This window comes from Macaca thibetana, chromosome 14 (assembly GCF_024542745.1).
Source record: "Macaca thibetana thibetana isolate TM-01 chromosome 14, ASM2454274v1, whole genome shotgun sequence".
Classification (NCBI taxonomy): Eukaryota; Metazoa; Chordata; class Mammalia; order Primates; family Cercopithecidae; genus Macaca; species Macaca thibetana.
Window position 1 is genome coordinate 100,000,304 of NC_065591.1, and position 15,335 is coordinate 100,015,638.

At 39.0% G+C, this 15,335-nt stretch overlaps 4 protein-coding genes across 4 annotated transcripts in view; 2 read left to right on the forward strand and 2 right to left on the reverse strand.

The window, feature by feature from the left end:
- Window positions 1–10,624, forward strand: part of CUL5 (cullin 5) — a 106,036-nt gene extending 95,412 nt beyond the window's left edge. Inside the window, 3 exon segments of the mRNA XM_050758692.1 lie at window positions 1,142–1,260; window positions 2,178–2,301; window positions 7,056–10,624. Of these exon segments, the coding sequence (XP_050614649.1) occupies window positions 1,142–1,260; window positions 2,178–2,301; window positions 7,056–7,250 (438 nt within the window). The 3' untranslated portion in view covers window positions 7,251–10,624.
- Window positions 1–15,335, forward strand: part of ACAT1 (acetyl-CoA acetyltransferase 1) — a 976,528-nt gene that overhangs the window by 923,382 nt on the left and 37,811 nt on the right. The window lies entirely within an intron of this gene.
- CWF19L2 (CWF19 like cell cycle control factor 2) overlaps window positions 1–15,335 on the reverse strand; it is an 808,601-nt gene that overhangs the window by 756,323 nt on the left and 36,943 nt on the right. The gene's annotated exons all lie outside the window — the stretch shown is intronic.
- The window catches only part of POGLUT3 (protein O-glucosyltransferase 3), a 603,612-nt gene that overhangs the window by 221,845 nt on the left and 366,432 nt on the right, over window positions 1–15,335 (reverse strand). The gene's annotated exons all lie outside the window — the stretch shown is intronic.

Genomic DNA, 15,335 nt, shown 5'->3' on the forward strand with positions numbered 1-15,335 from the left:
AAAAGAGAAAGATTGAGTTGGTATTTAAGTTTTACCTGTGAGGACCGTGACCAGCTATGTACTTTTGGTTTGTTTTTTTTTTCTTTTTGAGACAGTTTCGCTCTTGTCACTCAGGCTGGAGTGCAATGGCACAATGTCAGCTCACTGCAACCTCCGCCTCCCAGGTTTAAGCAACTCTCCTGTATCAGCCTCCCAAATAGCTGGAATTACAGGGATGTGCCCCTACATCCAGCTAATTATATATTTTTAGTAGAGATGGGGTTTCACCATGTTGGTCAGGCTAGTCTCAAACTCCTGACCTCAGGTAATTTGCCCGCCTCAGCATCCCAAAGTGCTGGGATTAAAGGCCTGAGCCACCGTACCTCAGATATATACTTAATTTTTATACTGAGAATGTGTTCAGAGGTTTTATGATGACCAAAAATCTAAAAGCAAACTTTGGTCTGTTTGAGGACTTGTAGATTGTACTCATTATCCCCCTGCTCACAACTACATTTTATTCCTACTCCATAAACTTCTTAAAGTTCCAATTTTTTTTTTTTGAGACAGGCTTGCTTTGTCATCCAGGTTGGAGTTCAGTGGCGCAATCTCAGCTCACTACAACCTTCACCTCCCAGGTTCAAGCGATCCTCCCACCTCAGTCCCCCTAGTAGCTGGGACTACAGGGGCATGCCCCATGCCTGGCTAATTTTTGTATTTTCAGTAGAGACAGGGTTTCGCCATGTTGCCCAGGCTGGTTTCAAACTCCTGAGCTCAAGTAATCTGCCTGCCTCAGCTTCCCAAAGTGCTGGAATTACAGGCGTGAGCCACTGCACTTGGCCTGAAGTTCCAAAATTAATTATTACCTATGGAGGAAATAGCTGGTATATAACTGGCAGATGGTGTCTACTATGGTCCTGCGTGACCAATCCCAGTTTCTTGTCTTATTGTAAAGAGAGCATTTATTGCTTTCTGATAACCAACTCTTTTCACCTCCTCTCTTTCCTCATTATGCATTCAAATGTTATACTCATGGAAGTACCAAACATTTTAAGTTTGTGTTTGTAATCTTTTTCTTGCCTATATTGATTATGTGGGAGAATTGATCTTAGTATTCCATACTGTTTATAGATGCTAATTGTTTTCTCCTTATTCTTCCTAGTCTTTAGTAGCTTTCCCAAAACTCAAACGGCAAGTTTTATTGTATGAACCTCAAGTCAACTCACCCAAAGACTTTACAGAAGGTACCCTCTTCTCAGTGAACCAGGAGTTCAGTTTAATGTAAGCTTGTTAGTTGATCTAAAATAACACCTTGTTTGAAATTTAGCACTTTGTTTTTTGCAAAATAATTACTTTCCTTACATTATATTTAAAACATAACTATATACTGTCATCACTCTAAACTTACGTCATTTAGTTGTTTATGGAAAATATTAATCAGATGTTTACTACTTTACTATATTTTTCATTGATACATTTTTGGTCTCTGACATTATACTGTGTTGCATTTCGTCTTTCAGGTTGATATCCTTTTGTGCTATAAAGCAACTTTATTCAGACAAAGCTTTTTGTTTATTTGTTTGTTTTTGTTAAGACCCGGTTAGGGCCGGGCGCGGTGGCTCAAGCCTGTAATCCCAGCACTTTGGGAGGCCGAGACGGGTGGATCACAAGGTCAAGAGATCGAGACCATCCTGGCTAACACGGTGAAACCCCGTCTCTACTAAAAAATACAAAAATCTAGCCGGGCAAGGTGGTGGGCGCCTGTAGTCCCAGCTACTCGGGAGGCTGAGGCAGGAGAATGGCGTGAACCCGGGAGGCGGAGCTTGCAGTGAGCTGAGATCCGGCCACTGCACTCCAGCCTGGGCGACAGAGCGAGACTCCGTCTCAAAAAAAAAAAAAAAAAAAGACCCGGTTAGGCAATAACACTGAATCATAACCCATATGTCTTCAATAGCTAGTCACTTTCATGGCAATATGAAATATTAACCTTGTTTTTACAGAGAACATAATCACTCATTTTATTAACAGGTTATCATGTTTAAGGAAAATAGTTTGTTTTAAAGCAATATGTAGCTTGTCATTTTTCCTTTAAACAGTTCTGATATTTTTGAATATTTTAAAATCTTTTCTCATTGTTGCTATAATAGGATTTTTAAAGTGTTTTTTCCATAAAATATTTGATTCAATTCTTTTTGTAGAAAAAATGCAAAGGTTCAGAAAAGGGGCAAAATCAACTTGATTGGACGTTTGCAGCTCACTACAGAAAGGATGAGAGAAGAAGAGAATGAAGGAATAGTTCAACTACGAATACTAAGAACCCAGGTTTGTAATATTGACAGAATGTCTGAAGTTTAAAAAAAAACTTAGTTTTTTTTTGTTTTTTAAATTTTGAATTTAAAAGCATGTAGGGGCCAAGTGCGGTGGCTCACGCATGTAATCCCAACACTTTGGGAGGCTGAGACAGGAGGATCTCTTGGGCAACACAGTGAGATCTTTTCTCAATCAGTTTTTTTAAAATATATTAAAAATTTCCATTCCAGTTGGAATATGAATTCCAGTTTCATATTGCATTATAATGTGAAATTGGGAAACTTAGAACCAAAAACGTTCTCTAATATTCATTTATTCTTTTAAAAATAGTTTAAAACTAGGATTAAGATCTGAATGTAATAAGTAACACCTATGTATGATTGTTTTAACTTTAGAAATAGTCCTTTTAAAACCAAATCTTTCAACTTTTACTATTTTCATTTAATACTGTTTGAAACTTTTGGCCAGTGTCCTTTTTTTTTTCTGTTTTTTTGTTTGTTTGTTTGTTTGTTTTTTGAGACAGGGTCTCAGTCTGTTGCCCAGGCTAGAGTGCAGTGGCACCATCTCAACCCACTGCAGCCTCAACTCCCTGGGCTCGAAGGAGTTTCCCACCTCTGCCTCCTGATTAGCTGGGACCACAGGCATACGCCACCACACTCAGCTAGTTTGTATTTTTAGTGGAGACAGGGTTTCGCTATGTTGCCCAGGCTGGTCTTGAACTCCTAGGCTCAAGCGATATGCCTGCCTTGGCCTCCCAAAGTGCTAGGATTACAGGTGTGAGCCACTGTGCCCAGCCTACTGTACTTTTTAAAATATGTAACAAGACGAAAAGATTAAAAATGCTTATTACCTATAGATCATGTAATACGATGATGTAGCAGAGAAAAGATGAATAAAAACCACTTGCATTTCTATGTAGCAGTAAATAAAAGGAAAATAAGAAAAATTCATACACATTTTTTAAAAACTACTGTGTAGGAGCTGTATGAAGAGAGTGGCCCTTTACTGGGAAATTTAGGAGAGTTGAATAAATAGAAAGGTTGAGCTCTTTTTTGTTGCTACAATTTTTAGTTGTAATTTAGACACAATGAAATGTATCTTTCAAAGTATAATTTTCAGTGAGTTGTGATAAATTATACCTGTGTGAACATAACCAGGCATGGTGTGAACATAGCCAGGCATGGTGGCATGTGCCTGTGGTCCCAGCTACTCAGGGAGCTGAGGCAGGAGGATCGCTTGAGCCTGGAAGGCAGAGGTTGCAGTGAGCTGAGATTGCACCACTGCACTCCAGCCTGGGTGACAGAGTGAGACCTTGTCTCAAAAAAATAGAAAAATAGGCCAGGCGCAGTGGCTCACGCCTGTAATCCCAATGCTTTGGGAGGCTGAGGCGGGCGGATCACGAGGCCAGGAGATCGAGACCATCCTGACCAACATGATGAAACCCCGTCTCTACTAAAATACAAAAAATTAGCCGGGCGTGGTGGTGTATGCCTGTAGTCCCAGCTGCCCAGGAGGCTGAGGGAGTGGAATCTCCTGAACCCGGGAGGCGGAGGTTGCAGTGAGCCGAGATCGCACCGCTGCACTCCAACCAGGCGACAGAGCAAGACTCCATCAAAAAAAATAAAAAAGAGTTGAAATGTATAAGCAGATGTAATGATACTATAAGATGTACAGAGAAATTGAGGTCCTTTTGTCTTAATGTGACCCATAATTATGTACAATCCAATAATCTAAGCTGTCTTTAGGTAATGCTCAGACTTGATTTCCTCCTGATCCTACTCCACTCATCCCCATTGATTGTTATTTGCATAGGTGGCATCTGGATATATTGAGGTTGAGAGGGATTTGCTTGACTGGTAATGACAGTGAAGGGAGCGTCATATCTTTGCAGTTAGGACAGTGTCCTGGATTGTTGGTTTTGGCAGCTGTGAAGTAGTTTATCATCTTTGGGAATTTGGCTTTCTGTTGGTAACTGCTGCTGTTGTCTATAGCAGATGAATTTATGGTTCATTCTTTTTCTAGTTATTAAGGACCCTATGGCCTCTTCCTTGCTGTCTTTCCCCTGCTCTTACTGAGCTCTTGAAGGCTCTGAGACTCCACTACATCTTCTGTGTGGCTCCTTGGCCTACATGGCACAGTGTCATTATTCTCTGCAGAATAATGGCAGGATCACCTTGCCCTGTCATTAAAGGCCTTGTGGCAGGTCCATTAGCTCGAAACTCTTGCTGTCACATGTGGGAACTGAGGGAGAGTCAGAAGTGCAGATTATTTCCATCATACTATGCTACTCTTTAAGTGACCTCCAGCATATCAAATGGGGACCAGGGCCAGTGTCCTTCTGCTCTGTTTTCCCCTTAGGTTATCTAACTACCACCTTCACCTCTACCTAAGGAGAAATTGGGATGTTTACAAATGCCTCTGCTTTTCCTCCGGGTTCCTGTAATCTTCAAGTGCCTGAAGGAACAGACTTTCCTTCTTCCTTCTTCTTCTCTGAACCCCTGACATAAACCCCAATTTATGATGATCAGGAGCCTGGTATCTGAATACCATCCAGGGTGAGAGGAATTCACTTGACCTTCTGGTGTCAGTGAAGGGGGTCATCATATCTTTTATTTATTTTTGTTTTATTTTTTGAGATGGGGTCTCGCCCTGTTGCCCAGGCTGGAGTGGAATGGCACGATCTTGGCTCACTACAACCTCCGCCTCCCAGGTTCAAACAATTCTCCTGCCTCAGACTCCCAAGTAGCTGGGATTAGAGGTGCTCGACACCACGCCAAGCTATTTTTTGTATTTTTAGTAGAGACGGGTTTCACCATGTTGGCCAGGCTGGTCTCGAACTCCTGACTTTGTGATCCACTCGCCTTGGCCTCCTAAAGTGCTGGGATTACAGGAATGAGCCACCGCGCCTGGCCTGTTTTTCTGTTTTTTTTGAGACAGGGTCTCACTCTGTCACCCAGGCTGGAGTGCAGTGGTGCAATCTCAGCTCACTGCAATCTCTGCCTTCCAGGCTCAAACGATCCTGCCTCAGCCCCCTGAGTAGCTGGGCCCACAGGTACATGCCACCATGCCCGGCTAATGTTTTTTGTATATTTTGTAGAGATGGGGTTTCACCATGTTGCCCAGGCTGGTCTCAAACTCCACAACTCAAACAATCCGCCCCCCTCAACTTCCCAAATTGCTGGGATTACAGGCATGAGCCACCCTCCCCGGCTGGTTATCGTATCTGTACAGGGGAAGTTGAAGGAATTTTTTCTCTTACTGAATAGTGCCTGACTCCCAAGTCTGTTGATTTGCAGCAAAATTATGTTTTTAAATGTTAAAAGCAAATGTTACTTCTTTTTCTATTTTGACATTTCTTTTACAGCAAACTCTAATCTGTGCTAAGAGATAGATGCCTTTTGTTTTGGAGACAGGGTCTCAGGCTGGAGTGCAGTGGTGCGATCTCAGCTTACTGCAACCTCCACCTCCCAGGCTCAAGCAATCCTCTTTCTTCAGCCTCCTGAATAGCTGGGACCACAGACACATGCCACCATGCCCGGCTAACTTTTGCATTTTTTATAGAGATGGGGTTTTGCCATGTTGCCCAGGCTGGTCTCAAACTCCTGGACTCAAGCAATCCACCCACAGCAACCTCCCAAAGTGCTAGGATTACACACATAAGCCACCACACCCAGCATACAGATGCCTTTTGTTGGGTAAAGAGAGAGCTTGTGCTGGAAAATTAAAAGAGAAAAGAATATTTAATGATTTTCTAATAACTCTTATTGTAAACTTAACAGTAATTAAGGAAATCATCAAGAAAAATTTTGATAAAATGACCTAGATGAAAAAGATTATTTCTTTAGAAACTTAAAAACTACTGGGCATTGTGGCTAACACCTGTAATCCTAGCACTTTGGGAGACCAGGGCAGGGGATTATTTGAGGCTGGGGGTTCAAGACTAACCTGGCCAACATAGCAAAACTTTGTCTCTGTATTTAAAGAGAAGGGGGAAAAAAAAAAAAAAACCTTAAAAACATTTAATTGAGTCAATATAAACTGAAGATAATATTTGTAGCAAATATAATTAATTAATCTGGTAAATATATATAAAGAATGCTACTTAATGACTTTGAAAACAGACCCCAACTGACCTGTACTACTACACAAAGAAATAACTGAATACAAGGGAAAAATTCGGTGTAAGGAGTTTGTTATATTTTAATTAACGTTTAACATGATACCAGGTTATATACGTATTGTTTTCACAGGTAAGATGACTTTTAAGAATGTGAATGGTATGGGGAAAAAAGAAATTGAAGGAAATAATATTAAAACATTAGGTGCAGTTTTCTTGCAGCAGAAGTAATTTTGCTTTTCCTTATTTTTCAAAATGTCTATAATCAGATTTTTAAAAAATACATACTTTACGTTCTGGGATACACGTGCAGAATGTGCAGCTTTGTTACATGGGTATACACGTGTCATAGTGGTTTGCTGCACCTATCAACCTGTCATCTACATGAGGTATTTCTCCCAGTGCTGTCCCTCCCCTAGCCCCCCACCCCAGTAAGCAGATTCTCTTTTATGGGGAATGAAAAAACAAAAGATGTTTTTATTTGTGAAGTAAAAGATACTGGTCTCAAGATTAATCCCCTAGTGATTGTTATCCATTTGGGTAGATGTTGGATAGAGGATTAATATGCATAAAAAGTCATTTTTCAGTTTGTTGTACTTAAAATAAATTTCATATATTAATGCACTTTTATTTTTATTTTTTCTTTTAGGAAGCTATCATACAAATAATGAAAATGAGAAAGAAAATTAGTAATGCTCAGCTGCAGACTGAATTAGTAGAAATTTTGAAAAACATGTTCTTGCCACAAAAGAAAATGATAAAAGAGCAAATAGAGTGGCTAATAGAGCACAAATACATCAGAAGAGATGAATCTGATATCAACACTTTCATATATATGGCATAAGTTTGAATATCATGGACAATATTTAGAACCCAAATTTTGGAGTGCTTGGGCAGAAAGTTGTAAAGTTTGTGCTGGAGAAAGGTTTATTTGGACTTTGATTACATAAATATTAAAATCTCTGCCTTACCTTACAGAAACAACTATATTTTGCCAATCACATTAGTTAGCATGATGGCATTCCCTTCATGTTGCACACTCTAACAGCATGCTGTTTTGTGGAGAAACTTGCATTCATGAAGAGCCCATTATCAACTTTTAAAAGTGAATTTGATTTGTACCCACCAGGAGAAATACAGTTGGGAAGGGTGAGGGCGGGGTTCTTGTTGCTTTTTTCTTTTTTTTCCTCTCTTAAAAAATGTACTTGCACAAGGAAGGATCTTCAGATATTCATGCACTGAAAAATGCTGTTATCTTTTGTTTTTAAAAAATGCAATTAAAACTAGAAATAGCACTCTTGGTTTCTTTTGATGAAAAGAGTGAGCTGGTCAATGCAACATTGGGAAAGGGCAGATGTAGGTGAGAAGTTAAGTATTTAATAGTATCAAATTGTTCAAACATTGCTCAGTATAATAACTGGATTTTAATGGTGACCTAAAAATGGTATTAAATATTTTCAACTTTCAAATATTGGTTTTCTTTAAACAGGAGACTGCTATTTTAGTTGTTGTTCAATGATAAGGAGTTTTTTTTTTTTTTTTTTTTTTTTTTTTAATATGGCTGGAGAGCTTGTTTTGAAAAGTGAAGCTTATATTAATTGTTGCTTCAATTGTTTAAAAAAATTTATGGAGATAGGTAGGTCATTATGATTGCAGAGTCAAAATAGCAAAACAAAAATATTAAGTGTGTTTACTAAACATACTGTGTGTTTACTAACACACTTAATATTTATATACCTAATATTTATTATGCCATATCTGAATTTATTAAAAACACCACAGAAATCTTCTGCTCTGATATAGTTATGTAACTGATCTCTTAATCTGTAGCATAGAAGTATTTTGGTATTTTAAGGCCTCTTGATTAGGGATTTGTAGCCTCAGGTTTGAATCAGTCACCTAGGGGTAAGAGAAAAACCACAACATAAGACCTGAAAAACAGAAGCAAAATTGTTGCACTCTTAATACGAGCAGTAAACTTGCCAAATATATGTACATATATATTTATATATTTTAAAAATAAACATTTTTTAAATCATCAGAAGGCAACATTTACCATGTTCCTTTCAGTCTATCCAAAGTAGCAACTTAACTAGTTGCTGGCAACTGAATATCCAGAGTAGTGGAAATTTTAGGACTTGAGGACGTGAACAACTTAAAAGAGAAAATTATCCCCCTTGGGGAAGGAATGGCTCAACTTGGGTTTTTATTCATTGTGGTGCACGTTTCAAATTTTCTTGCAAATTATTTTATATCTTGTTTGATGTTAAGTAATATTTTTAGAGTATGGTTTTTGAATAGTAGGAAATGGAGTACAGAAAGACATACAGTGTTATGTTACAGTGGAGTGCTTTCAAGAGCATTTCATGGGATCTGTCCCCATCGCAAGAGGCTTTGTGAACTGCCTGCCGAATGGAAGGAAAGCAATTGAAAACATTTAGAGTTTTGCTGAGTATAGTCAAATGCCTGTTCTGAAACTCATAGGAAATTGGAATTTTGTTTAAAATTTTACACTTCATCTTTAAGGGAGCAAATGTCAATTATTAGACCGAGCATATTGTGAAGAATTAAAATTAGTGCTCACAGTTTTCTCTAATTAGGTGACTGTTCATAATGGGTATATTTGAAATTTAGAAGAAATAATTTTGTAGTAATTGTGGCCCTTATGTTTAACAGATAATTCAGCATTGGCGTATTTGCTTGTCCCAATACAAGAATGCCAAAGGAGGAAACAATAGGAGGAAAAATTGTAGTCCATTTAAAAAATTTAGGTTTGTTGTTTTAAACCATAATTGTTCTCAGAACTTTTTTGGAACTTCTAATTTTGGGTCATTTAATTTAAGAATGAGAGTCATGATGTTTTGATTTATGAAGGCGAATTTAATGCAAAAGTGGGTAACACTAAATTCATAGCAAAGTTTTTAATTTTTATAAATTTTTAATAGCCAATTATGTCCTAATTGTATTTTGGGGAATGAACAGCAGCAAATACTGTAAACGTGCAGTTTTTTTTTTTTTGGGTTACGTATACAAAAGTTTAACTACTTTTTGGTGTTCGTGAAAACCATTTAGTTGACCAGGTGCCTATGCCATTGTTCAGTTTTCTTTAACAACAGATTTGCAAATTAAAAAAAAAAAAAGAAAAAAAAATCTTACCAGCAGTTTGTAAAGGTCTGGAATCACAGTTGGCATCCTTTATTCAGGTCTCTTCTCTCCAGTGTGCACTTAAAAGTGGTGCCGAGCAGGGATAAAACCTGCAGTTAAGGGAAAAGAAAATCCAGCCTCCCTCTCCAAAAAAAAAAATACATTTAATTTTAAAAAATTAGTGGTATGGCAATAAGACACTTCGGAGGCTATCTTAAGCTCTGAATACCCATCTTCTAGTTCAAAGACAGAGACATTCCATCTGGGAAATGTTAACTTGTGTTGCCATCTCATTGCCACAGTAAGTAGACATAAGACAAAGTTTAGGAAGTGAAAATATAGAACAATTGTGATGGTCACAATGAGATAAATATTAGAATATTACTATTCCAATGATTAAATGAGGATCTTGAAATAAATTCTGAAGTCTTCCAATTTTTACATTTATTGGAGGGGGTCCCTGAGTTCTGTCAACTTTTTTATTTAAGTCTCTCGCTCTTATTTTGTGCATAAATGTTAAACCTTCCAAAAATGAAATGTTAGCTTTCTTTGTTTTACTTTTTATTAAATTTAATAGAAAATATGACCTGAGTAGTTTAAAAAGTATTTTGCATTATTTGCAGTAAGATATCTCTAGCACTGCTCAAAGGGCAAATTTTAACACTTCAGTCTGGGTGAAAGATTTGCTAGTTTTACAGAAAGATTTGCTATCTTAAACTCAAGCTGGTTTTTCTATTCTCATGTAAATGACTGGGATGCTGTCTTATAAATTCTTCCAAGGTCATGTTTGTGAAATAAACATTACATGAGAGCTTTCCTGTCATCTACACTATATGTTGTCTGGAGTGTTGAACAAATTTATTTTAGTTTCTAAGTTGTAATCTATCCTCATATGGTCTATACGATTTTGAATGTGTGCCACTACATACTGAGATGATAATGCTGTACAATTTTAAGTAGTAGCAGTTTCTGTATGCAGTAGGCTGAAATATTTTGATGAACTGCTTAATTTTTGGATTTTATTTTTTAAGTTGTATAATTTATTTTCTTGCAAAATAAAAATGTAATATAAAAGCTTTTACCTATCCAGAAAATGTTGATGTTCTACTATAAAATAGTTTCAAAGAGTTTAATTAAAATTTTTATAGTAGGTATATTTTTAAATTTCAAGGTAAATTAATAAATCTCAGCCAGCCTTATTTTAATCAGAAATATGAAAAGTAATCCACTTATTTATATTAGACTTCAAATTCTAATTCAAAATGAGAGCAGTCAGGAATGTAGCTTTTCCACTGATGATAGCATGTGGCCGTATGCCTGGAAGAGGTTAAAAAAAAAAAAAATACTCCAACCTGAAAATGATTAATATATTCATCAACTTAGATAGGCTTTGTCATAACAGAATTCAAATTTTATAGCAGATAAAAGTAAAAAATGGGCCAGGCACCGTGACTCACGCCTCTAATCCCAGCACTTAGGGAGGCCAAGGTGGATGGATCACCTGAAGTCAGGAGTTCGAGACCAGCCTGGCAAACATGGTGAAACCCCGTCTCTACTAAAAATACAAAAATTAGCCAGGCATAGTAGCGCACACCTGGGAAGGCTAAGGTAGAATCACTTGAACCTGGGAGGCGGAGCTTGCCGTGAGCCGAGATTGTGCCACTGCACTCCAGCCTGGGTGACAGAATGAGACTCTGTCTCGAAAAAAAAAAAAAAAAAAGTATTTCACATTTTGGATATATTTGAAAATTTGTGAAATACTTATTTTTAAACTAGAAATAGTTTAGCAATAAGGACAGATAATAGCGATTAGTTACTGATCAAGTGAACAATTTAATAATAATAAACTCTGTAAGAAACTTGAATTGCATCCAGGGACTTAATTACACAGAGGAACTAAATTTAAATTTAAAAGATTTTAAAATTTAAAACTTATTTTAAAGTTTCAGAGAAATTAAAAATTTAAAAGAAATTTTGGGCCGGGCACAGTGGCTGACACCTGTAATCCCAGCACTTCGAGAAGCTGAGGCGGGCAGATCACTTGAGGTCAGGAGTTCAAGACCACCCTGACCAACATGGCAAAACCCCATTTCTACTAAAAATACATACCTGTAATCCCAGCTACTCAGGAGACTGAGGCATGAGAATCGCTTGGGCCTGGGAGGTGGAGGTTGCAGCGAGCCGAGATCGCACCACTGTGCTCCAGCCTGGGCAACAGGGCCTGGTTCTCATTCATTCATTCATTCATTCGTTCATAAATAAATGTTATAGAGCTCCTTTACATTGAGGGATCATATCTCTTTCCTACTGTAGTAGTCAATAAATGTTTTGGACAGCTGGATGGAGGAACACATTTGACTTCATAATGACTCTAAACTCAACCTTGAACTTACACTGGCATTTGGGAGGTTGGGGTTGGGGGAGGAGTTGACTCAGAAATGAAGCTAGAAGAAGTATTTTTTCAGTGTAAAATTTCGTCTGAACCAAGAAACAGATTTCATTTAAACCAAGAAACTAAGCCTAAGGTTTTGGGCCCCTTACTTGTACAAGGCCCTGGGAGGGGGTGCCCTTGGAGTTTTGTATTTTTAATTTTGTATTACTTTTCTTAAAGAGGGTCCCCAAAATATCAAGTTGGATTCATCCCTGTTAAACCCGAATGTAAAAAGGGCACATAGTAGGATTGAATGAATGATAGCACATGTGCCTGAGAACATAGTTCAATATTTTAGGTTTTTTTTTTTTTTTTTTTTTTTTTTTTTTTCGCCCAGGCTGGAGTGCAGTGGCGCGAGATCACTGCAAGTTTCTCTCTGTCGCCTAGACTGGAGTGCAGTGGCACAATCGCAGCCTATTGCAGCCTTGAGCTCCTGGACTCCAGTGATCCTCCCACTTTAGCCTCCTGAGTAGCTGGGAACACAGGCACACGCCACCATGCCCAGGTAATTTTTGTTTTTTTATTTGCAGAGAGGAGGTCTCACTATGTTGCCCAGATTGGTTTTAAACTCCTGGGTTCAAGCAATCCTCCCTTGGCATCCAGGAGTGCCAGGATTACAGACATGAGCCACTGCACTCAGCCAATATTTTACATTTTAAGTGTGGAGACTTCATTTCCCATTCCCCATTCTGGGCTACACAATTGAATATGGACTTTTCATGTCACTGAACTCCTGTTTTGACAGTGGACAATCCAGAGCAGGGTGACAGTTGAGATTAACAGTTGATGGTGAGAGTTGAAGAGTTCTAGACTTTTGTGAACATCTGATTAAGGCAAAATACATGCATATAAAAATATAAACAATTCCATATGTAAATATTAAGACTTAACACACCCAAGCTTAAAATTCTTTTAATAGTGAGGCCGGGCACGGTGGCCCACGCCTGTAATCCCAGCACTTTGGGAGTCCGAGGTGGGCGGGTCACGAGGTCAGGAGATAGAGACCATCCTGGCTAACACAGTGAAACCCCGTCTCTACTAAAAATACAAAACAATTAGCTGGGCGAGGTGGCGGGCACCTGTAGTCCCAGCTACTCGGGGGGCTGAGGCAGGAGAATGGCATGAACCCAGGAGGCGGAGCTTGCAGTGAGCCGAGATCGCGCCACTGCCCTACAGCCTGGGTGATGCAGCAAGACTCCGTCTCAAAAAAAAAAAAAAAAAAACTTTAATAGTGATGTCCTAGAGTGAGTAAAATGAGTAACAGCTTCCTTTGTGGATTGGTCATGACCTAATCTCAGGAGTGCTGATCCAAACTTTGTCTGCTCTACTTACCTAGAGGAGAACGGAAGACTTCTCTGAGTGTTAATGGCTTCTTGCTATTTTACTTAATAATAAAGGAAATAGAGTATTTCCTTTTTTCTTTAATTATGCTGTAATTACTGAGGCAGGCTGATACTGTTTAGATTTTTCTTCAGCAGTGGTTGATGGTCCAGGTGTGGTTCACACCTCTAATCCCAGCACTTTAGGAGACTGAAGCAGGAGGATCACTTGAAGCCAGGTTCAAGACCAGCCTGGGCAACATAGTGAGGCCCCCATTTCCACAAAAATGTAAAAATTAGCCAGGGGTGGTTGGTTGCACACACTTGTAGTCCCAGCTACTCAGGAGGCTGAGGCTCCACTCCAGTGAGCTGTGATTGTGCCACTGCCCTCTAGTCTAGGCAACAGAATGAGACTCTGTCTTAAAAATAAGTGGAACTTGGGAATACTTTAACATGTTTTTTCCCATAGCTGTTAAATGTATAATTATTAATATTTTCCCCTACTCTACCTTATCTCCTAAATTCTCAGTAGATGATACTGCTTTGAAAAAATAAGCGGAGAAAATAAGGCCTTCAGGCATGAACTCTTAACTTGCCTTTTCTCCACCTGTGAACTTTACCTCTAATCATGTACATCTTCATCTGCCTGCCTGTCTCAGAGGAAGAGATGACCTTACTTGTTGCTCAAGACCAACTATTTTACCTTTTTCTGAATTCCATCCTCTCCTTCCGCTGTGTTTTACCCTATAAATATCTCCATTGCCTAAATGTTTCAAACATTGTTCTTTTGGATATTTTTTTCTCTCCAGTGGTTCTCCATTTTGGTCCACAGACCAGCAGCATTGTCACTTGGGAGCTTGTTGGAAATGTAAGTTCTTGAGTTCTACCCTAGACCTACTCAATCAGAAACTTGTTCAGGTCAAGCCCCACAATCTGAATTTTAACAAGCCCTCTAGGTGATGCTGATGACAGTCAATTTTGAAAATCATTGGCCTATATACATATTGAAGTACCCACCATCCTTCAAAAAATTCCCTCGTCTTACCTCGGTCATGCTATGGCCTTATTTTCCCCCTTCCCTTCTCTGCTAAACGTGTTGGAAGAGCATTCCACAGTCTTACTGTCTCTATATCTTTTTGAGATACGGTCTTGCTCTGTCACCCAGGCCAGACTAGAGCATAGTTTTGTGATCACAGCTCACTGCAACCTCTAGCATCTGGGCTCAAACAATGCTCTCGCCTCAGCCTCCCCAAGTAGCTGGGACAACAGGTACATGCCACCGTGCCTGGCTCTTTTTCTTTTTCTTTTTTTTTTTTTAAATTTTTGCAGAGGTGGGGTCTTGCTATGTGGCTCAGGCTAATCTCAAACTCCTGGCCTCAAAGGGTCCTCCCATCTCTGCCTCCCAAAGTGCTGGGATTATTAGGCATGAGCTACCACGTTGGCCTTCGTATCTTCAATATGGTAGGAATTGGCTCATGTCTTCACTGTCCCTCTTGCCGAGGTCATCAGTGACCTTATTAGTGTTATTATAAGTTCATTTCTGGCAAGGTGCAGTGGCTCATGCCTGTAATCCCAACACTTTGGGAGGCCAAAGTGGGAAGGTGGCTTGAGAAGAACCTAGGCAACAGAGCCAGACCCCGTCTATAAAAAAAAAAAAAAAAAAAAAAAAAAAAAAAAAAAAAAAAAAAAAAGTTTATTGTTTCATTCCTTGGCTTCAAAGACACTCTTCTGTCTTGGTGTCACTCCTCTCTCTCTCTCAGCTTTGTCTCATTCTCTGGCTCTTCTGCCTGCACATCCCATGATTTCATCTCGTAACTCTCCACTCTTGGTAAGCTACATACTCTTCCTGGGTGATGTCATCTACTTCCCTGGCTTTGACACTGTCTGCATGGGGATGCTTCAGACTGTCTCCAGCCCAGGTTTCTCTTCTAAAGTCAGCATGTATTTCTAGCTACTTCTTGAACATATCATCTGTCACTTGCTCTGATTAATACTATCTCAGTCGCCCAGGTTAGTAACCTTGATGTAATTCCCT